Source organism: Jaculus jaculus, chromosome 4 (genome assembly GCF_020740685.1).
Source record: "Jaculus jaculus isolate mJacJac1 chromosome 4, mJacJac1.mat.Y.cur, whole genome shotgun sequence".
Taxonomy (NCBI): Eukaryota; Metazoa; Chordata; class Mammalia; order Rodentia; family Dipodidae; genus Jaculus; species Jaculus jaculus.
Genome location: NC_059105.1, coordinates 21,398,326 through 21,425,546, shown reverse-complemented (window position 1 = coordinate 21,425,546; position 27,221 = coordinate 21,398,326). Strand labels below are relative to the sequence as shown.

Sequence of the window (27,221 nt, the reverse complement as noted above, 5' to 3'; positions counted from 1 at the left end):
ATCGTGATGACTGAGGTACCATTCAGGAGCAATTAGAGTTCAGCAAGAGACCAGATGCCCTTACCCTGTCACTCAGGTGACTGTTAGGGGCATAGAGAGTCATACTAGGTTTAACTTTTGTTTTATTTGAAGTCTGGTGGGCACAGAAACACACACACACACACACACACACACACACACACACACACACACACACACCGGGAGAGGGAGAGAGAGAGAGAGAGAGAGAGAGAGAGAGAGAGGGAGAACAGGTTAAATTATCCAAATAAACTTTACTGCAACTTTTGTAGAATTTAATTTGTGCTACAAGACATGTTGCATAGGAAACTATTTAAAGCCCCTGAGGAAAAAATATCCATGGTTTAAGGTGCAACTGGTTTTGTTTCTTCTTTGGGGAAAGAGGTGGGAGGTGATCTCTGGGTAAAATGAAGGCAGAGAGAGGAGTGGGGCCGCAGACTTAAGGTCATTTCTGTGACGGTCGGGAAGCAGGGCGGTGCGAGCGGGTTCTTGCAGCCTAAGTGTCTAGTGTTCGCTTTTGAGTCTGTTCATCCTCAGTGTCTCAATCAGTAGCTTTATAGCAACATAACAATGTTTCAGCCCAACCTAGGTGACACACTGGTTAGACTAAGTAATCAGCATGTGTCAGGAATGCAGTGGGAAGAGCACTAGATTCTGGATTGGAAACTGTCCAGCACCCCAAGACAAACAGCCTGCCCATCGCCAGGGTGACCTCACTGCTGAGGATCAGGGTTCCGCTTCTGTCCCCTGCTCCCTCCCCCAATGCCACAACCACCCGGCAACGGTGGATGCCAACACAGTCAACAGAGCATGGGCTAAGGTGACCCACAAGCCTAGAGGGCTCCAACACCAGCCTTTGGCAAGCTCCTGACATCACGGGGCAAAGCTGTGTTCAGGAAATGCCCTCCCCTCCCCCTACCTGTACTACACAAAACTCAGGTTCCCATGGGCTCCGTAATTCCCAGGAGACATGGGTGGACCGGGAAAGGAGAAGGATTAAGTGTGGGCTGAAATGAAATGTGGCATTTGGCAACGCCAGTGGGTGACATTGCTTCGAAGGCTACCCACAAGCTCTGTGGTGGACACAGGGAGAGCCCCTGCCCCAAGGAAGGTAGCATTCAGTGGCCCGGAGCAGCATAGTCACCCCCCTTTAACACTAACTCCAGCTGCTTTCTGACCTACAGGCAGAAACATCTTGGTGGCATTCACCTGTCACTGTGGGGGCATAATTGCCAACAGGGCTTACCGAGTCACACGGCCTGTGGTGGTCGCTGCCTACAGCAAGGGACGAAGTAAGGAGGGGTGGGACCTTGGGTGACCTTGGGGAGGATGGGTGACTGTGAGATCCACTGATGAGCACCCGCCAGCCAGTCCACAAGATTTGCCACAGGTGACGAGCGAGTGGAAAAGGCCCAGTGTGGAGCCAGCGCCTTTCCACGGCGAGTGGTGAGACGCAAAGTGTGGCTGGGGGTCAAAACGCCCGCGGCCTTTAAATACCTATGTACATGGGTAACATAATTTACAAAGGTCATCAGACAACAGAAAAAACCTCAGCAGCATCTGGCTACTAAGGAGTTTTAATAACCATTATAGTCCATTAAAAAATTAGATACCACCTTTCTCATGTTCCCTCCCCAGTCTTTTGTAAAAAACAACAAAAAAAAGTGATTTTAAAATTAACTGTACACTTCAACCAAAAGAAAGCAACTTGATTGGCAACAGTCTGCAGTGGAAACCCCGTGTCTCTGGATGGAGGAGAGAGGGGTGGATCTTCAGGTGTCCGTGGTCCCTTGCAGCCATCCCACTGTGTCCCCTGCTAACGGCACAGTCCCCGGGATGGAAGGGAGGTCAGCTGAGGGGTCCGGCTCGGGCTCCGGCTCAGATCACAAAGTCGTCATGGTCCGCGGGGCTGAAGGCGGCTGCTCGCAGGATGTCTAGCGAGTTCACCAGGATCAGGGTCCCGGTGAGGTGCCTCCAGCGCTTGGTGATGGGTTTCTTCATCTTGTCCAGGCCTGTGTGCAGCTCCTGGATGACGTCGCGGTAGCTGTCCCCGATCTGGTGGCTCCAGGTGAGTAAGAAGTCATAGGCAGGTTTCCACATGGCCTGGTGAGGGGAGTTGCAGGAGAGAGAAGACAGGTTAGAGAGCTGCAGGCTCCTGAGTGACAGGCACTCAGAGGGGCAGCAGCAGGTCTGGCATCGGGCAGAGACCGAAGCACCAGTGAGGACTTCCCCTTCCTTGGTTTCTATACCCACCTGTGCCAAGTATTAGGAACAGACCATGGGAAGAGAGGGTGCCCTTGACACCTGGAGCTTCCCGCACTGGCTTCCAGGAAGCAAAGCAGGCAGAGTCACCTCCACAAACCCGGTGACAACCTCTGAGCAAAAGACTCGACCACACCGGCCTTAAGTCAGACACCAGAAACTGAGCCAATGTGGGGCCTAAGAGGCCCGGATGAGGACGGAGCGCCAGGGCTGCTCACACACGCTTGAGCTGTACGGAAGGCAATGCAGAATTCACGCTGGGGATGGTGGCAAGTCTTACTTTGCCACTCAGAAGAGTGAGACATTGCCTCAAAAAAAAAAAAAAAATCAGCAAAGAAGGGCAGGCAGCACTCCTTCCTAGCTCATGGTGGGGAAGAGCCCTGCCATCTTTTACACCAGAGCTCCTAACCGAAGATCTAAGAACCATTAGACTCAGGCTGTTTCCACTTGACAGGGCATGACCTGTGTGGGCACAAACACTTTATTTCCTCTTATCCTCCAGGAATGGTATAAAGTAGCATATGGGTCCAGGGCGCTAAGGGGCAGGGAAGTAAAGTCGCCAAGGAGCAGGCGCCCCCCTCACCTCGCTGTCCACCACCCCATTCCTGTCACGGTGGGGAGACTCGTAAGCATCCATCTGTTGCTTGGAGACCTTGGCCAGTTTCTCGGCCAGCTCCCTCCAGCGCTGTGCCACCTCAACGGCTGTGGTCAGGAGCACGAAGTCTTGGATGAGCCTGACCACCAGGCCCTGGCAGTCCATTTTCAACAAGGCCTGAGGGAGAAGCACAGTGTGAGGTGAGACAGGGGCCTGGTCTTCAGGCAAGGCCAACCTGTAGCAGATGTTACTGATCCCGGGAGGTCCAAGGCCTGTGGGATGTCCCGGGTCTCCTGTCCAGTGGGACAGCTCACAGGAAGGAAGAGATGAAGACTGCTCAGAATTCACACTGCAGGACCCCAGAATGTAACCTGACTTGGGAGCAGGCCTCTGCACATGTAGCATACCAAGTTAGGTCATCTGAGTGGACGCTTGGTAACCTTTATAGAGCCACCCCTCTGGAGTAGGGGCTGCACTTGCCTCCCTTTCCAGACAAAGTATGGGGAAGTGAGTCTCAGGATGGCTCTGGGCATCCTGTCCCATGGCCCTTCACTATGTCAACCAAGCATGTTTGTGTTGCAGATAGCAAGACAGACACCTGCATGTGCTGGGTGACTGTCTATGTCCCCACAGCTAGAGAGGGCAGAGAGGTAGAGACAGACCCCAGCTTTCTGAGGCCGAGAACATTGGGCTTTCCATTCGGTGGCCCCTGTGTGACATCAAGAGTTGAACCAGACAGGGGCTAGAATAATGGCTTAATGGGTGAAGAGCTTGCCCTGAGTTTGGATCCACAGCACCTATGTAAATGCAGGGTGTGGCAGCGAGAGCCTGTAATCCTAGTTTGGGGGATGTGGAAACAGGGGGATCCCCATGGAAGGCTAGCACAGTCTGGCAGCATTGGTGAGGTCCAGCCCTACAGAGACTAGTCTCAGTAAATGAGGTGAGCGCTGTTGAGGAAAAATACCGACACTGACCTGTGGCCTTTATGCACACCCATACACATGTGCACATGCACCCAGGCACACATGTGCCCAACTATGTATGAACATGCACACACACACACACACACACAAGAAAAAGTTGAAAACAAAATTATGGCTTAGGTGGTTACAGGCCATTTTTGACTACTTATAAATTTCAGAAGGTGTTTGAGTATGATTTGAATTTTCATATATTTAAAGAAATAATTTTGAAGGAAATCAGATTTGATTAGATTTGCATTCCAGCAGGAAAAGGGACTACACATGAACCTGGTCACATGGATGGGGTGGATGGGGATTGGCAGGAAGTGAAGGTTTTAGATTCCTTGGTGTGGTGGGAGCGGAGGGACACGGGAGGCAGGAAGAAGTCCTCTAGTATGTGTGCTGTTCTGGAGGGAATGGGGTGCCGGAAGGCTTGGCACAAGTCACTCAACCACACCAAGCAACATGAATGTGTGCTCAGAGGCCTGGCTCTGGAGGTGGCCTGCCTTACCAGGTGACAACTTATCAAAGTCACCGGCTGCTGATTCAATGTCTGGCCGGAGTGGTCAGAACCATTCTCCCCAGGGGCCCTGGGCACAGCAAACAAAGGTCCTGGGAAATGCAGGCCCTTCTCTGACCCCTGGCTGGGCACTGCTGAACAGGAGAGCCAAGGCCCTGGCCAGGGCAGCCATGTTTCCATTTCCATGGGTGGTTGATGAATGAAAGGATCGGGTGCTTCTGACGCCAGGAATGAAGACGTCTTTCACTCACTCTCCAACTCTGCTTACACCACTCTGACTGAGCCTGGCAATGGTTCTGTTTTCTCCAAAGCTGTCCACACCACCAGGGTAATGCACTCTTTTTTTTGTTTTTGTTTATTTTTATTTACTTATTTGAAAGTGACAGACACAGAGAGAGAGAGGAAAGAGAGAGAGAGAGAGAGAGAGGGAGAGAGACAGGGGCAGATAGAGAGACAGAGAGAATGGGCACACCAGGGCCTCCAGCCACTGCAAACGAACTCCAGATGCATGTGCCCCCTTGTGCATCTGGCTAATGTAGGTCCTGGAGAATCAAGCCTTGAACAGGGGTCCTTAGGCTTCACAGGCAAGCGCTTAATCGCTAAGCCATCTCTCCAGCCCACTTTCTTTCTTTTTTAACTGAGAATGAGCGAGCGAGAACTGGTGTGCTAGGGCCTCTAGCCACTGCAATCAAACACCAGACGCGTGTGCCCCCTTGTGCACATGTGTGACCTTGCACGCTTGCATCACTGTATGTCTGGCTTATGTGGGATATGGAGAGTCCAACATGAGTCCTTAGGCGTCACTGGCAAGCATCTTAACTGCTAAGCCATCTCTCCAGCCCAAAGTAACCATTCTTTAAAGGGTGCGTGTTGGGGGCACACAAGTCCTAGCACTGGAAACTGCACTCCAAGAGGCATCAGCTCTGGGGACTCCCACCCTGGGCATAGCTTCCTCAGGTACAGGCAGATATATCAGAAAAATCCAAGAAAATAAAGCACAATACTGATTTCAGATACAATTTCCTTATTGTCGGAAAACTATGATTTAAGTCAGAGTGACCAGGTTTCAGTTTCTAAAAGGACAGATTGGAATTTGTAGCTCTGTGGGCCACAGGGTCTTTGTTCCACTTTGTAGCTCTGCAGACATTATCTCAAAGCAGCTCTAGGTCTGGAGAGATGGCTCAGTGGTTAAAGGTGCCCAGCACATACGTACAGCCACACACAAAGTGGCACATGGGCCTGTGATCCCAATATGCCTTTAAGCAATTGGGAACAGAGCCAGGAGGATCTGCAAGTGCGTGGGCCAGCTATAGTGGTGCATGCACAGCAGCCAAAAGACAGCGGAGACCCTGTCCCAAGTAAGGTGGAAGGAGAGGACAGACACTCCAAGCTTGCCCTCACCTATACACGTGCTGTGGCATGTGTACACACACACACACACACACACACACACACACACACACACACACTCAGAGCGAGCGAGCGAGTTCCAGCTATTGGGGTTGGAGAGATGGTTTAGCAGTTTAGGTGTTTGTCTGCGAAGCCTAAGGATTCTGGTTTGATTCCCCAGAACCCACATAAGCCAGATGCATTAAGGGAGCATGTGTCTGTAGTTTGTTTGCAATGGCTGGAGGCCCTGGTATGCCAGTTCTATCTGCCTCTCTCTTTCAAATAAATAAATAAAATATTTTTTTTTAAAGAGGAACACCACCTTTTTTAAAAAAAAAGCAGTTATGGGCTGGAAAGATGGCTTAGTGGTTAAGCGCTTGCCTGTGAAGCCTAAGGGCCCCGGTTCGAGGCTCGGTTCCCCAGGACCCACATCAGCCAGATGCACAAGGGGGCGCACGCATCTGGAGTTCGTTTGCAGTGGCTAGAAGCCCTGGAGCGCCCATTCTCTCTCTCTCTGTCTGCCTCCTTCTCTCTCCGTCTGTCGCTATCAAATAAATAAATAAAAATTAAAAAAAATATTAAAAAAAAAAGCAGTTATCTGTGATTGGGAGACCAAAGGGCAAGGCTGTGACCCAGTAAGGTGGCATTTACAAGTACAGGTGGCCACAGGCCTCACCTCAGCTGTTGGCTTATTTAAAAGACTGTAAGAAAGCCAGTGCGATGGAATTTCAGCTTTTATGATGTGTTTGCTCCACTCAGCCTCTTCCCAAGGTACTCAGGTCCAGTGAGCTCTCCTACACACAGGACCATGGTCAACAGCTGATGGCTGGCTGCCTCTTGCCCCGGATTAATAGCATGGCTCAGGCTCTGGGACCTCCTGGAAGGGACCTGTCTTGAGATCAGCAGTGGGGTAGGGTAATGGTCTTCTACTTGGTGGGACAAGGTGGGCTTCCTCATTTACTGAACTGCCCACGCCATCCCTCTGACCCCGACTCTCCCATTCTCTCACTAGCCCCCATGTCCATTAGCTTCTAGGAGTTTGGGGCACCTCACTCTACTGCTGGACTGAATGGCACCTATACAGACCCAGCCACCCTTATTTCACAAAGGACTTTGCCCAAGAGCCCACAGCAGTCCTTTTCCTTAGAACTCAACACCACAGCCTAATCGACAGTAGCTCAGACATGACCAGCGACCTCTGGAGGCCAGAGCATGGCTGAGTTCTTGGCAGTGGCTCCAAGCAGTTGTGCCAGCTGGCCAGACCCCTTTCACTATCCACTCAGGGCTTCTGGCCACCATGGTGGTTTCAATCCCTGCTCTTCTCCATCTCCAGCTGGCTCCCTGCCACCCCCTCTCGGTGACAAGAACAGAGACCATGCGTCCCATTCACGGCACTGTCCCAAAATTCCTGGGACAAATTCATGTGAAAATGCACTTCCACTAGAGCTTTTTCTCAGAAAACTCCCCAAGAACATGAAGTGTACAAGATGTGTCAAAGCATTTTCGTTTTACTTTAATTTTTTGGTGTGTGAGTTTATACAGCATGTGTGGTGTGATGTAATGTGTGCAGTGTATCCGCGTGTGCATGCAGATGCATGTGTCCTGCACCCATGTTGAAAGACCAGAGGACAGGGTCCGTCAACTGTCTTCATTTTGCTCATTAACCCAGAGCTATCTTTTTTTTTTTTTTTTTTTTTTGCTTTTTTTTTTTGTCAGCAAGCCCTAGTGATTTTCCAGTCTCTGCCTCCCATAGGACAGGGGTTACCAATCACACCCAGCTGCTTATGAGGACAATCAGGAATCGAACATGGGCGCTCTGGCCCTCCAAGGCCCTTACGCTTGCACATGCCCACACTCTGGACTGCTGAGATGTCTCCCCACACATCATGACAGGTTTATAGCACTTTTATGTCTTGCCTTGAAGTTCTCCCCTTCAGAAGGCCTCCCCAAAACCCGGACGCCAGACCTCAGGCTTCAGAAGTTAAGTGGGGACTGACTTAAGGACTTCAGCAACAGCAGCGGATGGTGTCAGAGCTTTGAGAATATTTTCTGTTCTGGGCTAATGCCAGCTCCACAAAAGTGACACCTGGTGCTTTTCAGCCCCTGGGGTGGGCCTGTGGCTTACAGACACAGACAGAGAGCTCGGACAGGTACAGCACACAGAGGAGCTGGACTTGGGAGAAACGAAGCTGCCAGCTTCCTTCCTTCAGCCCACAGCAAAACCATCAGTGCCTCCATACCACTTGGCAGGACCGTGACACACACAGAGCTACCCGAGTGCAAGGTGCCATGGAAAAGCAGACTGTGGCAAAATCCTACAAGATCCAGTAACTCCGGTGCCCGGTGCGTGTGCTCCAAGCTCAGCAGGGGTAGTTTCCTCTGGGAGACAGTGAGTGCGCAGGGCTCCCTCCGCTCGGCCCTGGCTGATGACACTGTCAATGTCAAGGCAAAACAAACAGCTGCTTTCATAGCAACGACAACCAACCACCCGTATGCAGTAACAGCTATACAAGCCCACAGGCTCCGGCCAAGACGCAGTGGGTCACAGTGGCAGGACGCAGTATCGCAGACCCTGCCTAGAAGGTGTTCACAGTGTTGAGAGAGGGGACACACTATTCTTGGGTTGCAACAGGCTGCCAGCCAGTGTCCCACACCAGCTAAAACAATGGAAGGGGTGAATGGCAGCAGAGACAAGAAGTCTGGTGACCAGGAGTGGACAGAGGACTTAAGCCCGTCACCCACCCACCCATGCATTCACTCTCACTCACTGAATGGGAGGAAGGGGTGGCTAGGGCAGGGATGAGCTGGCGTGGACAGGACATAAAGAAAAGGCCACACGGCTGGGCGTGGTGGCGCACGCCTTTAATCCTAGCACTTGGGAGGCAGAGGTAGGAGGATTGCTGTGAGTTCGAGGCCACCTTGAGACTACAGAGTGAATTCCAGGTCAACCTGGGATACAGTGAGACCCTACCTCAGAAACTCCCCCGCCAAAAAAGGCCACACAGGCAGGAACATGCATTGCCTTGTGGGGAGATGGGGATAGCGCTTATGGGGGAGAGGAAAAGGGGATGAGACTCCAGGCTTGGTGAGGCCTTTCCCTCCCACCCTGCATGGGGTTCATGGCACGCCTGCTTCCCTCACACAGGGTTTTCAGAACCGGGGTGCTAATCACAAGAGCTTAAAGATGGAAGTTGAGCGGTGATGCCGCAGGAAACCTGACTGACCAGTGCTTTTGAAAATGAAGCATGTTCCCAGTGCTGGGAGAAGTCAGCCACGGTTTGTGGAAGCTTGGGGACCAGTAAAATTCAGCTGCTCGTGTGGTGATGATTACGGTGGCCAGGAGAGCACCACAGGGCCAGGCTCCCTCCACTACGCGACTGTGCTCGCCCAGGGCCACGTTCTGACCAAGAACAGGCTGCAGCCCTTTCTCTGAGCAGGAGGGCGGTGGGGACGGGCCTGGGCTCACACGACGATCCTCCCGCAGACAGAGCCAAGGAAAGGGCAGAGTCCTCTCCAGGGTCCCCGTGCTGAGGGAGAGGCTGAGCACTGAAAGCAGTCAGAAGGGCAGGGGGATAAACTCGCCCTCCGTGACATGTGCTTGAGGGAGGAGCTGGGCTGTGGGCTGCCGCCTGCCCACTCAAGGGGAGCAGCCTCAGCGGCAGGAGGGAGCAATCGATACGATTTGTATTTCATGAAATTAGCTCATTCCTCAATCGACAGGCAATGTCGGCTAAAGTCTCCCCTGGGAGCTCCAAACGGCAAGGAGGCCAAGCGAGCAGGGCTCCATGACTTCCCAGAAACTGGTCGCCTAAAAGGCCTGAACCACACATTGGAAATGGCTGAAAGGAGGGACCTGTGTTAGCTCCATGGGTGACCCAAACGGGCTGCCACTCAGTTCCAGCCTTTGGGGGCAACCTGGCTTCCTCCTCAGTGAAACCAAAGACCAAGATCCCTTACCCCTCCCTGGACCTCCTGACTGTCCATGGCCTGGCCTGTGCAGTCTTGGGTATCTGTTCTACGCTTTTGGTGGTCTTACTGCCACGTGGCACTGTCAAAAGGGTCCCATGCCCTAGTCCGTGCCAGACAGTGTCACACCCTCTGCAAACAGGCTGAGCCACAGGACACTGCTCTCGGGTTCCCAGGGGCGCAGCTGAGACCCACCCCAGACCCACCTGCCCATCCATCTGCCTTGGCCACCCAACCCAACGGTGACGCGCAGAGGGGCCGGGAGAAGCCCAGCCCTTGGAGCAGAGGCCGGGTGAACGCTCACCATCACCAGCTCCTTCTGGAAGGACTTCCGGTCTCTGTGGTCGGGGTTGTTACAGTCCTCCTTCAGCTTCTCCAGGACGGATGCGACGCGCTCGGGCTCGCTGTCCAGGTCGGCTCGGCAGAAGGCGGTGAGCGGCAGGTTCCCGTAGCCCAGGGCGTCGGCGAAGGCGCGCCAGTTGCTGACGTTCTCCATGAGCAGCGTCCGCACAGAGGCGTAGATGTAGGTGAGGAACTTGCAGGGCCGCAGGATCTGCTCCAGCAGCACCGACGTGCTCAGCTCGGGCCCCGGGACCGCGCTGGGCCTCACCTTGCCCACCACCAGCACGTTCTTGGCGTGCACCAGGCCCACCTTTCCCTGATAGTAGCCGATGTACCACTCTTTGGTCCACAGCTGCCCCTTGAGCCGGATGCGCTCCTCGCTGAGCAGGGCCACCGTGTCGCCCTTCTTGTACTCCAGCAAGTAGTGGCTCTTGCTCTGCCGCACCACCGTCTTGAGCAGCTTGCCAAACTTGAGGCTGGACACCGGGCGGTCCTGAAACGTTGGGTACTTGGTGGTGGCAACAAAGGGAGACAGGATGATCTTCCCGACTTCGTTCTTCTTGAGAAACCGTCTCTGGCCAGACGGCTTGATGGCGCTTTTAGGGGGTGGCTGCGGCGTCTGGACACAAAACTGAGTAAGGATGGCATCCTGGTCGTCCTTGACCTGCACCCTGAGCGTGAAGTCGGACAGCTCGTTGGGGTTCTGGGAGGTGATGGGGAAGATGAGGCGGCTCGCCTTGCCCAGCTTCGTCTGGAAGCCTCTCACCACTTTGGCTTGCTCGGTGGCCTTGACTTCATAGTTGGTCATGTTGGAAAACATACAGACTTTGAGATCCTGGGGTCTGGACAAGATGAACTGGTGTTTGCCCCACAGCTGCAGGGCCACAGGGGCAGGGCTGGGGGCCTGACGGGTGACCTCAGTGACCAGGAGGGTCTTGGGGGCACAGTCATGCCCAAAAATAGTCACCACCGTCTTGAAGGACGGGTGAATGTGTTTGGGACCGTACAGCCCCACGGTGACCCTCTTGTTGATAAAGTCCCACACGGTAGACGGGTAGAGGATGCTCGGGCCATGCGCCACGATGGCTAGGTACATGCAGGGCTCCAGGTTATCCAGCTGCACCTGGACAGTGTCCCCGTAGCTGTAGGTGAGCGGGATGGGCACGTAGGGCCCTTCCTTCGAGTCGCTCCTCAGGCACTGTAGGCCCACTGTGCTTTTGCTAAAAATGTCACTCTTCACCTCTGCGGACACCTTCACCTCCAAGGTAAGGAAGGTGTTGACCTCCAGGTTGCTGAGCTTGACCTCTACCAGGGGGCTGATGCTGCTGGACCTGTCACTGTTGAGTTCCAGCGGAGGGTCCAGCAGAGCTTTCATGGAGATCTGCTGTGTGTCCCCAGGGGCTACGTGGCCCTCAGGCACGTGGATGCTGATGTTGGTGTCTGGAAGTTGCACGGAGCCCCCAGAACTATCCAGCTTGCACACAATATTGGTCTCCACCGCTTGAGTCTGGCCCCAACCTGGGCTTTGACCAAGCAGGTCCAAGTCGTGGCAGGACCGGGCTAGCTTCCGGTGGTTCAGCCAGGCGGTTCGGAAATCCTCCCGGCTCTGGAACTGCTCTGGCGCAGGGGACTTCAAGCCCGAGAAAAAACTAGATGTCTCAGGAGTGTCAGACTTGGCTTGTAGGACGGAAAGCTCCGATAGGCTGTAGGAACGTTTGCTTCTGAAGAAGGGGTTGTCCCGCCTGACCGGCTGCTCCACGTGGGGCCCGTTGGTGGCTGGAAGCTCATCGAAGGTGTGGCCGGTGCTGCTCGTCGTGGCGGAGCTGGATTCAGTGAACGAGGACGCGCCCGTGTCGAAAAGCAGCAGGTCGACGGTACTTTTGGGATTGAGCTCATCCAAGCTGGGAGGCACATTTCCATTCAGAAACGGGTTTGTTTGGACCCCGTTCCAGAAAGGGTTAGTACTGTAGGCTCTGCCTGATTCTTTCTGGCCATCTGTCCAGCCTCCCAGCAGGTCCAGCTCTTTGGCAGCTTCGTCCGGGCTGTCCGGGAGATTGTCGATCATGCCGCTGTCGCTCAGCGTCGAGTTCCGGTAGTTCAAGGGCTGCACGTAGGAGGAAGGGATGTAGCCCATTTCCGTGGTGTTGTGCGCGTACCACCACTCCCCACCTGACGTATCCAGGACGTAGAGGTGGTCGCCCTTGGAGAACTTCAGCGTGGTGAAGTTGGTCGGGCAATAGTCCCTGATGGCAATCACCTCCTTCGCATTTCCAAAAGGCGTGGGGTTGTCAGCTAGCAAGGCACTGGGAGAAGGCACTGCACAAAACACAAAGAGACAGGGTGAGGCCAGGACCCTGGGCACCACGGGACACTGCCAAAGCCAGGGGAAGGGGGACTGAGAAACAGATGGCAGCGTGATATGGTCACCAGCCCAGCCAGGGACCAATGGGAATTAAGGAAGGTGACCTTCCGCATCATTCTAGCTGGCCATCAACTCACTACTGAGAGCTCTGAGCCTCTGTCACCTGTTTACTTTCCAACTCAGTCTTGTGAGGCAGAGGGATGCTGAAACACGTCCTCCAACCAGTGCAGAAAGGCAGGCTGCCATTGGGAGCTGACACTTCCCCGTGTTCTGAACATCTCACTAGGACCAACTTGGCTATCTAACCTCTTGTCAGAACTGTCACCATGATTTGAGGGAGACTGGATGGGAAGTAATTAGAAAACAGTGACCCTATGGGCTAGGTGGCCCCACTGCATGGGAACGGGAAAAGCAGAGCATCCAGATTTCAGTGGCACATAGGAGTGGTGGTGGTTTGATTCAGGTGTTCTCCATAAACTCAGGTGTTCTGAAGCTACGTTCCCAGCTGATGGAAATTTGGGAATTAACGCCTCCTGGAGTGAGTTTATTGTTGGGGGGTGAGCTTATGGGTGTTATAGCCATTTCCCACTTGCCAGTGTTTGACATACTCTCCTGCTGCTATTGTCCACCTTATATTGGTGAGGGGGTGATGTCCACCCCCTGCTCATGCCATTGTTTTCCCCTCCCATCGTGGACCTTCCCACTTGAACCTGAAAGCCAAAATAAACCTCTTTTTCCCAGAAGCTGCCCTTGGTTGGGTGATTTCTATCAGCAATGCGAACCTGACTGCAGAGGAGTTCAGTCCCGATTCTCTTTTAGGATGGAACACAGGAATGCAAGGGTGGGTTCCCAACTAGCCCCCATTCTCAAGCTTCCAATTTCAACCCATTCTTCACTCGGGTGTGTCTTCAGGTGATTTCTGGGGCCACTCTCTTTTGACTTGTCTTAAATGATCATTCAGTTGCAGCATGGGAAGGGACCCACCCAGCATGGGAAGGGACCCACCCAGCCTTGGCAGTCAGAAGTTTACGTCTGATCATGGAGTGTTGCTATTCAACACTTGTCTTGGTAGACTGAAAAACTCCCAAGACTTTAAGATGACTCCTGTTAAATGTAGCTCTTGACATCAAACCATGCATGTTACCAGTGCAGAGAGCCACTGCAACCAACAGCCATGGCAGAGAGAAGGCGTATGATTTGAAAACTAACCATGTGTTAACATCTACCTCTCTCCAAGTGAAAAATTCTTCAGAGATGGAAGAAAGCTTTTTCTGATGGAAACATATTGCCCCCTGAAGAAAAGCCCCCACCATGACTTGTTTACAGCTTACAGATAATGAAGCCTCCTAAAGAAAGCTGAAAGAAAAATTTGGCGGGGGGTCAGCTCAAGTGACTCTATATCCTGTTCAAATATGTGATTAAGTCCACAGACATCTTCTATGAAACTGGCTGCCCCAAAACTATTTCCTGCCAGGTCCCTTCTTGTTTGAAAGGAACCAATGAAAGTTCAATTGTATTGCTTTGGCAAAGCTTAGGCAGCCGACAGGGAGTCTTGCCACGTAGTCATAGGCTGCAGAGACAAGCTTGGCTGGCTGAGGATGGAACTGGGCTTTGGAGCCTCCTCTCCAGCCCTCTGAAAAAACTATCGCCAAGCTCTGCCCGGGTTGTGGGGGGGTCCCTGGTCCCTGCCTATGGGATCACCAGACCTGCTCTTGAAATGGGGCCTTTGGAGCCCTGCAGCCACTGGAGCCCACAATTCTGTCTAAGGAAAAAAGGGCATCATCCTCTGGGAGCTGATGAGAAAAAAATGAAGTGGATTTAGTGCCTGGCACAATAGTGACTGGCACAGTGGTGATCAGCACAAGGTCAGTCACAGGGTCACATCTATCCCCCAACTTCATTTCCACAGTGGTGATCAGCCCAAGGTCAGAGTCACAGGGTCATATCTCTCCTTCCCCCTCACTTCATTTCCACAGTGGAGATCAGCCCAAGGTCAGTCACAGGGTCACATCTATCTCCTCACTTCATTTCCACAGTGGTGATCAGCACAAGGTCAGTCACAGGGTCACATCTATCCCCCAACTTCATTTCCACAGTGGAGATCAGCCCAAGGTCAGTCACAGGGTCATATCTATCTCCTCACTTCATTTCCACAGTGGTGATCAGCCCAAGGTCAGAGTCACAGGGTCATATCTTCCCTTTCCCCTCACTTCATTTCCACAGTAAAGATCAGCCCAAGGTCAGTCACAGGGTCACATCTCCTCTCACTTCATTTCCACAGTGGTGATCAGCCCAAGGTCAGAGTCACAGGGTCATATCTCTCCTTCCCCCTCACTTCATTTCCACAGTGGTGATCAGCCCAAGGTCAGTCACAGGGTCACATCCCCTCTCACTTCATTTCCACAGTGGTGATCAGCCCAAGGTCAGAGTCACAGGGTCACATCCCCCCCTCACTTCATTTCCACAGTGGTGATCAGGTCAAGGTCAGAGTCACAGGGTCACATCTCGCCTCACTTCATTTCCACAGTGGTGATCAGCCCAAGGTCAGTCACAGGGCCACATCTCCCCTCTCACTTCGTTTTCTTAGTGGTACTTACTGCAGAGCAAAGGGAGGTCTTTAGGACATGACTATGAATGAGACCCATGGTTTGTTTCTGTGGTGACAGGGAGGCAATGGACATGAGACGTGATAGAGAGTGGGCAGAAACTACCCTTAGGGCTCTTAAAGCCCAAGGAAGTTTGTGAAAGAGGCCTGGGCCAGCGGTCAACAGTGATGTCTCTGCTAGGGTCCCCCAGGTCACAGCGCAAAACTGATGCAGGCTTCAACGAGTGTGTTGGGTGACATCCAATCCAGGGAGGAGAGTTGTCGCCAGGAGGGAAGTGGGGCTAAAACTAAGGGAGAGGGGTGCTAGTGATGGCATGGGAGTCAGGGTTAGGACAGTGGGGGGGGGGGGCAAATCTCATGTCACTGAAAAGATGGGAATGAACAAAGGACAGCAGTGACAGAGGGCACAGCAGGGAGCGGGGATGGCCCAGCTTTCGCTCTGGACGGCAGCTACATGAACAGTCGATGGACAGATGGACAGGAGGAAAGCTCAGTCAGTGTATGTGACAACAGTGTCACATGGCATGGGATCCTTGGGTCTAGGAGCTGGAGCCTAACAGGAGCTCCTGGCTGCTCCTCTTAGCCCTGCAGCTATAGTGCTTCCCCAGGGGAGCGGTCACAGAACGACCTAGAATGAGGGGCTTAGCCTCTTCAGGGCCAAGTGTTCCCAGCACAGGGGAAGGTTAGATGCTATATGTAAGCATTCCAACTGGCATGAGGAGAAGGGTCCCCAGAGTCCCTGAGCACCCTGGGAGGGACCCTGCTTTCCATGGTGTGCCTCAGGGCAGAAAATGGGACGAGAGACAGTTCAGCTCAGCAGGAGGCCAGGGGGCCTGTGCATCTGATGTGGGGCTTTCATGGTGGGCGTCTTCTATGAACCTGGAATAGCTTTGTGGAGAAAGTGGGGAGAAGATCAGGCTGGGTCAGAGGACACAGAAGTCCTTCACCCCCACTTCGAAGGCTCCTCCTCCATAGTAATATAACCTGTTTGTTTCCTTGATACAGCTACCAGAATTAAAAATGAAACCAACTGAGAATTATCCCGAGCTTTGCAGGCATTAAAATCTTGTTAGAATCGTAAAACTATGTCCCTATTAAAGTGCCCTGGAATAACTAATTCCCTTACAGTAATGCTTTCAAAATCAAAAAAAAGCAATTAAGCATGAATTGTGCATAGCCTAAAATATACCAATGTAAATTGTTTCAACTTTACCAAAAGAAAGACTATGAATGTCTTCACTTAAAACTCCAAGCACTCTCCCTGAAGGAGAGACTCACTAATGCATTTCACGCCACACCTGGCTCCTTCCCTGAGGAACCTGGGGTGGACTGTGGATTAGATTCCTTGTGGATGACACCCTCCACCAACTGCTGTCACGGGGCATCACTGCCCCTGCCCCCACATGTCTGCCCAGGGACATGGGGACAGAGCTTCTATCCCAGAAAATCATTCTGAACCCCTCTTAATGAGTTCTGAGGAGCCCTGCCCAAGTTGGCAGCTACCTTGACTATAATACAGAAAACTCCCTAGATGTCGCCAAGTCTGGGGTACTGAATAATTCGTTTTCTATCCCATGGCCTAAGTTTTTCTGCAGGCAAGACATTATTTAGGGCAGAAAAGTTTACAGTATTATGGCTAGAGCACACACTCTGCTTGATACACACACCAGGAGGCTGAGTGTGACAATGCTGGCTGGACCATGGCCCAGGTCACTCCCTGGCCTTCAGCACTATGCTCTGGGCAGTTTTGGTATAACCTGAGGACCTCTGGCCCTGAGTGACCTCAGTATTCTCAGATGTTCTCCACTGGTACATCAGCTTCTCCCCAAACTCGATCAAGGCTGTTTGCTTTTGGGACACGTACTGTTTTAAACAATTCGTCACTTGGGAGGCAGAGGTAGGAGGATCAGAGTGAGTTCGAGACCACTCCAAGACTACATAGTGAATTCCAGGTCAGCCTGGGCTAGAGTGAGACCCCACCTTGAAAAACCACAAAAGAAAAAAAAGTTCCGCTTCTTGCCAGTTCTCTGAGACCCAGCACAAATCACAGTTAGAACGATGCACAGAGTTGCCAGTATAAACCGGGCCTGGCAGAGGAAGGTGCCAGGGATGAAGGGCATGGGAACAGCGAACCAAGGAGAAGGCTGCACGCGCACCCAGGTGCAGTGGGGGTTCCCGCAGGGGCCCCTGGCTGGGTTCTACACACACAGTTTGTGTCGAGGGTAAAGGAGCAGAGAGAATGCTCGCTCACTCGCTCTAGGAGGGGTAGGGGACACCGGTGACCATTCCAACTGGTGAGCTGTAGGCGCTGTGAGTGACACACAGGTGACTACGGATGCTGGGAGAAGGCTGATGAAGGTGACCAAAATGTTGTCACTCCAGCTGCCCCAGGTACCAGGGGGAGTATTCAGGAAACTGACATGGCCCAGTGAGGTCAGGGTAGACTTCTGGGAAGACAGTGACAGTCCGGGATCTGTGTATGTATGTGTCTTAAAGACAGGTTTTCTCAATAGCCCAGTTTTGTGAGGCCAATGTCAGCCAACTAGGGTGCTTAAACACTGGCCCACCTTCCAGTGCAAGGGTTTGCAGAGGCCACGTATGTATGTATGTATGTATGTACGTATATGTTTATTTGGACAGGGTCTCAGGTAGCCCAGGCTGGCCTCAAGCTCACGATGTAGCCGAGAATGGTCGTGAACTCCTTAGTCTTCCTGCCTTCCAAATGCTGGGATTACAGGCACTGCCAGCCCACCTGGCTGCTGATGGTTTTCATATGACAACATAACCTCGCCATCTTGCTTACCAAGTCAATGGCTGGTCTCACGCACCAGGGCAGTGCTCAAGAGCTGTGGCTTAAAATATCCACTGCGGAACCCCTTACAGAAAGTCTGGTCACCTGGCCCTTCTGCGTTTATTCCCAGGACTTCATCTGCTTTCCACTGTCCTCTTCCCTAGAGTTTTGCAATGCCAAATTTCCTTGGTCACCAAACTCTTGAGGAAACAGAGAAATTGTATGGAAGGAGCTTGAAAATCAGGACATTCCAAACCTCCCTATGCACCCAAAATCTAGCTTGAGCGGAACTGTTCCTGGACCAAACTGGCAGGGCCATGAGCTTTCAGAGGCAAAATTTAATTAGCGAACGTGAAGCGGGTCCCTCATAAAGCAGAGAAGATCCCTGGCACTGGAAGCCCTCAATACCCCAGGCTCCTGGCTGTCAGGGACTCGCTCACCTTTGACATCATTAAAGCTAGTCTCTGAAAAGCCCTCGCTCAGGTCAATCAGGGTCCCCTCCGACTTGCACCGAGGGAGGCCGCTGGAGTTGGCCGCTCGGATCCGCTGGGCCGCCATCCTGAAACTCCCGGGTGGGCGAGGCTGCTACGGTCTCATGTCTCCGCCGCCCGTTCCAGCAGCGACTGAAGCTTTTGTGTCAGATGACCACGTGGCACAGCGGTGTCAAATTGGCAGTGGGCTTCTTCCTGAAAAGAGAAAAAAAAATTCCCTTGAGCAAGTGGAGCATGGCTTCCAGAATAGTTCTATGGGAGAGGGAATCTTCTTTTTTCCAGACCATTCCAGTAATGAGAGGCCCCATTTCATTTCTCCTGGCCTGGGAGCAGAGTGGTACTCACTGCCAGGACTCTGTGCCCACTCTGTGCTATCTCACTGGCCCACTGGGCATGCACAGCCACTCTTCCTGGGCACAGTGAGGTCTGTGAAATGTGTCCCGGCACCTGGCTGGTCATTCACTGCAGTTAAAGAGGACAACACAGAGCTGTGCGGTCCATGCTGTTACTTCCAGAACTCAGGGAAGAGAATCAGCTTGTCTGTCCAGAGTGGCGGGTCCCATGGGAGAGGCAGCTGTGGGGGACTTGGCACCAGAAGCAGGGAGCCAGCGCAACATGCTCCTGAAGCCCTGCTGCACTGGCTCAAAAGGATGCTCCCTGTCACTTCTAGAGTCCCCAGACCAGCGTAGAAAGCTGGTACTCAGGCCATCAGGTACTTGATGCATACCTTATCGTAGGACCCTGGCACACCTCGATTCTCGAGCTTGCAGGAGAGGTCACTGCGGAAGGTGCCTGCTTTGGACGGGCAGACAGGGCTAAAGCTAGTGGGGAGCAGGTTCTAGGTGCAAATAAGGTGACTGCCTTGGAGCAGACCCTACACCAGAGACCATGGAAGGGAAACAGGAACAGTTGGTGCCTCCGCTGGCCACGGCTGGCATGTAGCACTGGGACTTGACAGCAGGCAAATTGTACCCCAAAGTAAGTGGTATGAGTTCCTCATGCCTTGGTAGCTCCATCTATAAATATCTGGAAATGGGCCTTCGGACCCTAGTGTGGTTGAATAGGGGAGAACCTGACTGCTCCTCAGATCGAGTGGGTTCAGATGCCAGTCTACCCAGAGGCAGGCACAGTCAACGGGACTGACGGGCCAGATCCCCTCTGAAGGAGCCCCTCCCATTCCATCATCCATCTGGGATGTGGAACATGGTACCCTGCAACCATTGGACGTGGTGACCAGAGTGGCTCTTCGTAAGTCGGCACACACAGCTGGACAGAGGCCTGGCGATCCCTAGGAGATGGTTTTGCTACAATTAAGCAGTCCCCGCCCCATAGGAGCTCCACTGAAGACAGCCCAGCCACCGCCAAAGCAGAAAGGAAGGTGAAGTCAGGAGATGTAACTTTCTGTGAGAGCTGAGGGCATGCCTGACTTGTGCTGGAGGGGTCAGTGTCACATTCCCACTGCCCAGTCCAGAGCTGCTCTAAGGACCTGTGAGAACAAGGGAAAGATGCTTTGTCCTGGGACACTCAGCAGTATTTACTGTCCGGACCTGTTCTCCTCTGGTGACTTTAGCTGAAAAAACTAAAGTCTAAATGGGCACAACAGGGGACATTTGTGCCAGCTCTAGGGCCCTTCCTCAACCTGGAAAAGCTATGGGCAGAGGTTTGTTTTGGCTCCCACGCACGTGGCCTAGATGTACTGAGCCAAAGGGAGCTGGGACAGAGGTCCTGGAGAGCTTGGGCGGCTCTGGAGAAAGGAAAACAGGGCAAGCACAGACTAGGGCTGGACGGGTCGGCTCCAGCTTTCCCTCTGGCCCTCTGCATGGACCCCGGTCTTCTCCAAGCCCTCACTCCAGCCTCACCACTCCTTCCCCCAAACCTCCAGGGCTTGCTGGTTGCCTTTAAGAAAGCCACATGGGTCAGCTTTCCCAGCCCAGCATGGCGAGACTGCACGGGTCAGCTATATCTGCACCTTTAGGACTGTGGACCCCTCCACTGCATGTCCATGCTGAACATGCACCTACCACTTCTCAGGTCCACCTGGCCTGCAATTTTCAGATCCCTTGGCCCAGCCTGGTGCTCACCTGGGCTTCAGGAAACCCCTGCACTTCTTTCCCTCTCCTCCCTCAGCTCCACCCACCTTCCTAGAGCCCAGCAGGTTCCAGCACGACTCATTGGCACCAGCCTCCATCGGTACAGAGCAAGGTCCCCGGCCTCCCATCCTAGTCACCGAGCACCACACTCTTCCTGCTCATTCACTGCCGTCTCAGACAGGTGTCGCGGTCACGGCAGACGCGGCAACTTGCTGCGTCAAGAGCGTGTGACGGGGCTGCGAGATGGCTCTGAGGTTATGAGCTCACGAAGGGCTACGGAGGAGGCTCCGCGGTTAAAGAGCTCACGAAGGCTCACTGCACTGTTCCTCCTATGTACGTACACATCTGAAAGGCCCACAGGAAAAGATCTTCAAAATCAGGACAGTAAGGAGGAAGCATTCGATACGAGGCAGGAGTGCGTTGTATGGTACAGGAAAACCTAAGGAGTCATAAATCCCAGTGCTGGGAACTCTGGGCGCCTCAAGCTTAGGTGGACACAGCTGGGCTCCCCTAGCTTGACAGATGATTGGCACCCATCTGTCCTGGGAGTGCCTATAAAGGGCCACACAGGTGGCTTGGGTTTCTCGGCTCTAAACCCACCTCATCCCCAGCCTTTACCTGTCACTGACAACTGCATTCCACCAGCTAAACAACCAAAGGAACACCTTATCCATTCCTCCCCGGGTTTCACACACGCACACAGCTCTACCATCAGAATGCAACCTCCAGTGCCTGCCGTGGCTGCCTTGTCACTGCAGAGTCCCGAGCCACGGGGTTTTCACGCGGGCCTTTGTGCCTGAGTCCTGCCCTGAGGAAACCACTGACACCCCAACCCAAAGAAGGCACAGGACAGGGGTGTGTCTGGGGCAAAGAAGGTCTCATGGCTCTGGGCGACGGGGCAGGAACCGGGAGCCAGCGAGTGGGCACGTGGCGTGAGGGCTCCTGAGGGCGGTGCCAGAGTATCGCTAATTCCGACTGTCTGTCTGTGGTGTGCTTCCAGTGTAGTTCCTGAGAGCTTCTCTCAACTCCTCCGCCTTCATACCCATGGAAGGAAAGCTCACAAGCAAACCACCCTCTATGGAGGAAGGCTCTGCACTGTACCTGGCACCATTGTAAAGTCTGGGGTGGGTGGCTGCCTGCCCTGCTCAGTGTCACCTGAGACGGTCATGCACAAGGCAGAGGGGCAGCCAGGTCTGAGGTGCCCACTGCACGCAGCCTGTCAGTGTTGAGGAATGGATGACCAGGGTAGATGCCCAATCCACCCTGCTGTGTGAGAGAGAGAGAGAGGGAGAGGGAGAGGGAAAGAGGGGGGAATGTAAACGTCCCCCCAGGGTGCTTCGCTCCCCACCTCGGGTTAGGCTCAAGACGGCCACTCTCCGCGGCTGAAGGCAGCCTGCAGAGGATCGTGTTCATCTCATCATAGTTTTATCCAATTCAACCTGTTCCTGTGGCTGCTGGCTGTAGCCTCTGGATGAAATCTCACTACATTGGCCTCCCTCTTTGTTCCCCAAGAAACAAGAGTACCAGAGGAGTCTGGTTCCCTGGGGTCACTCTGCACCGTCTCAAGTGGCCACTCTTGACCACCACGACCTCGGCACCCTGGTGCTCATTCCCACGAGGACAGCAAAGCTACAGGAATCTGCTCCATGCCTGAACCTGACTGGCCGCCCGGGCACTGCCCAGGAAGGACACAGCACAGGGCAGTACCCAGCACAGCCTGTGGCGGGGAGGGTGTGTACTCAGACACTTCCTCCTGAGATGGCCGGTGCTGCTTGCATCTCAGTGGACAGGCTTCTCGGAGACAGAAGGCCACTTGCTCATCTTTCTGTCCCCGCCCCCCCCCCCCCCCCCGCAGCGGGAGCAAGCAAGCTGCTGCCTGGTGGCCTCTGCGGTGCTGTCCCTTCTGTGAGGACAGGGGATGGCCTGAGGGTCCACTTAAAGGAACTTACAGGAACTGGGGACCAGACTCCCATGCCAATGTCCATTTCGAATGTGTCGTGATCGGCTATTCAGAGCCTTGTACTCTGGAGGTGGAGACAAGAGTGAGTCTATGTTCAGAGCCATGACTCAATCTGATGAAGGGGCATCTCCCACAGGGTCAGCTTAGCGAACATCTTTGAGCACTGGCTTCTCAGAGTAAGGTTCCGTGTTCACCACGAGACAAGGGCAAGAGGAGGCGGGATTTAACACTGAGCACAGCCGGCAATGGATAAAATTCCTGAGATGAAAATTTCCTTCCTTCCAGGCTAGCCCATGAATCACAACCAGGTATCTCAAAAGCAGTAATCTAATTACTGACCCAGGCGTTGTGGTGAAGGAGGACAGAGCTCATCTTCAGGACACCGAGGACGCAGTCACAGAGCTTCTACTCGTCAGCGTGTATTGTTATTAGAGGGTCCTGGTGCCCTTAAGATTCATTTCTCTAGAACACTTAATGCAATGTAAGACCCATACAACACAAGGCCGAGGTAAACTCACAAAGCTTGCCACAAACTATCATTAAGCTTTTATTTTATTTTTTAAATTATTTGAGAGAGTGAGTGAGAAAGGGGCAGATAGAGAGAATGGGCACTCCAGGGCCTCCAGCTGCTTTTTGTTTTTGAGGTAGGCTCTCACTCTTGCCCAGGCTAACCTGGAGGGGATATGTTGGGAGTGGAGTTGTGAAGGGGAAAATGGAAGAGGGGAGGAAAATAACATGGTTTATTGTCTGTAAGTATAGAAGTTGTCAATAGAAAATTTAAAATACATATTCTTAATTTTCTTATAGTTTTATCTTTCATTTTAATTTAAAAATATGCTTTATATGTGCCTGAGAGATGGCTTAGTGGTTAAGGTGCTTGTCTGCAAAACCTAAGGACCCAGGATCAATTCCCCAATACCCACATAAAGCAACATAAACATAAACATAAAAGCAACAATAACAATGAAGTGTGTGTGCGCACGCACGCGTGCACACATACGTGTCCTGTGAGACTACTGCCTGATGATTCTGTGGCGTCTACAGCTGTATGAGCACACGCATGCCTTGTTCTAGCAGTCAGGTGATAGCTTCATGTCACAGTTCTCACAAGGTGGCTTGTCAAGCAGCATGGGACGGTATCTACTGTTATCCCCAACCCAGGGGACTATCATTTTGCATCCTTTGCTCAATCACATTTTCAAAGCTCATGTGATCCGCTGTCACGTTCCCCCACTCCACTGCCCACACTTGCTCGCTGGCCGCTGGAGGACTCCGTCATGCAGCATGTGGCTCTTCCCTGCTTTGTCCCCTGCGTGCACAGCACGACCTCTTTTAATGAGGAATTTGATGAGTACTTCACATCTATTTCCCTTTACTTTAACTGGTTTGTGGGCTGACATTAATGCACAAAGTATTGATTTTGCTTCCCAACGAGAACTTCACAAAATCAGTTAGCAAAGAGCTGAGTAATTACTCCTGCATGGCGTTTCTAAACCACATGTCCCCTCCTAACTAATATGACGTCCCCTTTGTGCGTTTAATATGTGCAGACAAGAGGGTTTGCACTAAGGCCACTCTGTGTCACTAGTCTGCCAATTTGCATAACAGTATCCACCCTCCACCATGACATTTCACCATGCAGAATGTCTGGCTTCCATGGCCACCCTCCTTCAAGATCCTTAACTGGCTGGAGATGGTTCAGCTGGTAGAGTGTTTGCTTCACAAGGAGGAGGACCCGAGTTCAATCGCCAGAGCCCAGGTTTAAAACTGAAAAAGCCAGTTGTGCTGGTGCATGTCTATAAGCCCAGTGCCAAGGGGTGGAGACAGGGGTCTCTGGGGCTCGCCAGCCAAGCCTAACTGGTGAGCTCCAGGGCGGTGAGACCCTATCTACCGGAGGTGGACAGGACATCTGAGGGCGGCACCTTAGGGAGTCCTCTGGCCTCCACACCCGTGTGCACTCACATAAAACACACAGATGCATTAAGTTCTATTTAGGACTGAACATGAACACACACACACACACAAATGGAATCACACTAGAATTTTTTGGCATCATTTTGCTATTACCTTTTCTTTTGATTTATTTAAATTTCTGTAAAATTCAGGTAAACAAATATCCTCACAAAGCTCCTGTTCAGTTCTTTCAGTCCAAAAAGAGCCACAAACAGTAATAAGGAAAACTCGGTGACCAGATTCCAATAAAACTTTAATATGCGTCACATTCATCATTTCCAAATAGAAATCATACCTTGCCCTTTCATTTAGGAACCCTGGTCTTTTTGTTTTTGTTTTTTCGAGTTAGGGTCTCACCCTAGTCCAGGCTGACCTTGAACTCAGGGAGATCCTCCTACCTCTGCTTCCAAGTGCTGGGATTAAAGGCATGCACTACCATGCCCGGCTAGGAACCCTGGTCTTTAAAATTAAATCTTTGGGATCAATGCAGCCTGGGGACACGGGGGCTCAGCGTGCTCACCTGGAAAGGGAGGCACCTGATTCGTGGGACACTTTGGGGAGCAGCCGCTTCTGACAGAATGTGGAGCAGGGCAGCTAGTGGGAAAATGGTCTCTGTCAGTCCTGCCACCTCAGGATGTCCCCTGGGCATCTCCCCATCCTCAACCCACCAAATCCAGCTGGCACCACCCTCCACACATTTCAGCCGGACCTCATCTGTCCCTTGCTCGTGGAGAATCACCTGGACTCCAGCAATATCCTTGGAGCAAGTGGACCTTTCCAGCGACTAGGTCTCCAGAGGTACTGAGGCATGCTGAGAACTAACCCTGGTGCCTTCCTGAGGGTCTAACCGCCCTGCTCTGCTTAGTGTGTGTCGTGTAACTCCTTTCTGGCCAGGCCCCTTGCCCTGGGGCCCTCTGGCAGGCAGCTCTGCCCCCAGAACCTTATTTGGAAGAGTTTCTGGCCCTGAGCCACAGGTCAACATCACTGTAGGAAGGTCACCTGACCACTCACCAGTACAGCCTTACCCCAGTTTTGTTATCTTTCTGACACTTTGCTCAACGGCCTTCTTCAGGTCCTCCAGCCTATCTCCAGAGCTCTCTGAGCAAACTTGGCCCCTAATGTCCACCTCAGCTCAGTGCTGTGTAGGACAGCCACTCAGGAAGAAAGGGAGTGTCACTGGAAGACAGCCTCCCCCACCTGCTCACACCCCCTCCGGGCTCCCACCCAGTCTCCTCGAGGTTCTCTGCTGGAAACTTACAAACTGCTGAGCCACTCAGGTGAATGTTGCTGCTGCTCACAAACTTCGGGAGCTTTGTCTGCCAAGGTATGGGGGGGTGGGGGGGGGTGGCTGAGGACTTGCTGTCCACTGAGGGCAGCTGGTGCTGGGAATGAGGTGGAGGGATGGAGTCCCTGGTCACTACATCTAGGATCGTGCACAGGCCCAGAGGTGGGACGTGGGAACACACTGGCTCACTAGACTAGGGCGGCGTGGGGACTGTACTGTTGATTCGTTGCTCCCACCTCTAGAAGCTCAACACACCCAGTCCACGCAAGCCCCCAGCTTCTTGCACAACAGTCATCCTTACCCTCCCACCCTGTCCCCATCCCAGACACCTGTACACCGGGGCCCCCAACCCCATCTATGAGCTCTCACTTGCTCCCACCCACGTGGGCAGCAGAGATCTGTCCATGTACCCAGAACTAGAGCCCAGGCGGCTTCCTGCTCAAGGTGACTTTAGTAGTCTGGTGCCCTGTTGCTTTTGGATCCTACAGATCCCACATGCATCACTGTTACAACCAGAAAGAACCAGAAACCTGTGTGAATACTGGCAACTGGATATGGTTCAACCTAAAGTCCACACGCTCTAACAGTGCACAGTGCAAATCTATTCAAGACCTCGGGGCTGTGATTCTGCAGAGACACTTAAAGCAAGGGCAGCTTCCTCACCCCACTCAAATGTGTCCCCTGACCCGAGCGGTACCCCCATGTGACCGACAGCCGTGAGCGTGGAGAGCCCATGAGGCCACCTGCCGTGACCCTGCTGCACCGAGCCCACTCTGGGAGCGGCACTGCGCCATGAGGCACCGGCCGCAAGGGCTCTTCGCAGGATCATTCAGGGTGCCGCTGCAGGCTGAGCGCTGGTGCAGCTCATTCTCAGCTCACAGGTTAACGTTACCATTCCTCCACCCACCCAGTACTCTGCACCCAACTGCTGAGGACCTGGGGAAGCTGCCAAGCAGACCCGCCTGCCCTGATTACCCTGAGCGGACCACACTAAGTCTGAGGGCTCTCGGAGGTTCAGGGGGAGTTTAGAAGCCTGAGCTCCACAATGCTGGGATGAACATCCAAACCAGACACAGTACATGGGAGACAGGGGTTTATTCAAGCTCACAGGTCCAGGGGAAGTTCCGCAGTGGAGAAGAAGCTGCCTCCATCCATGCGAGCAAAGAGAAACCAGGCAGCCGGCAAACACTAGAGGCTGCGGCACTGAAACGCGGAAAGCCAGACCGCCGAGCTCAGACCTCCCTGCACACCTTTGGGCTGGAATTCCGAGCGGATTCCAAACACCCCTGTATGTACCTCACGTCCACCCCTAGTGACACCTCCTCCAGTCAGGTGGCTGGAGACCCAAGTTACAAGTTTAATAAAACACCTGATTCTCTTTCTCTCTGATATATGATTGGCTGGAGAGACGGTTTAGTAGTTAGGCCACTTGCTTTCCAAGCTTAACGACCCAAGTTTCGTTCCCCAGTTCCCACATAAAGCCAGATGGAGAAAGGGGCACCTGCACCTGGCGTTTGTTTGCAGCAGCTGGAGGCCCTGTAGTGCCCATTCTTTCTTTCTCTCTGATCAGAGATAAAATAAAAAAAAACAAAACAAAAAAAAAAACAAAAAACACTTGAGTCTATGGGAG

The 27,221-nt window shown here is 52.9% G+C and overlaps 1 protein-coding gene across 2 annotated transcripts in view; it reads right to left on the bottom strand.

Annotated features, from left to right (window-relative positions):
• Nucleotides 1-271: 271 nt before the first annotated feature.
• Sh3bp4 (SH3 domain binding protein 4) overlaps nt 272-27,221 on the bottom strand; it is a 74,885-nt gene continuing 47,935 nt past the window's right edge. For both annotated transcript variants that reach the window (XM_045147505.1, XM_045147506.1), the window contains exons 3-6: nt 18,253-18,498; nt 10,017-12,370; nt 2,864-3,052; nt 272-2,121 (exon numbers count right to left, since the gene is read on the bottom strand). In XM_045147505.1, coding sequence (XP_045003440.1) covers nt 1,897-2,121; nt 2,864-3,052; nt 10,017-12,370; nt 18,253-18,370 — 2,886 coding nt within the window. In that variant the 5' untranslated portion in view covers nt 18,371-18,498 and the 3' untranslated portion in view covers nt 272-1,896. The remainder of the gene's footprint in view (nt 2,122-2,863; nt 3,053-10,016; nt 12,371-18,252; nt 18,499-27,221) is intronic.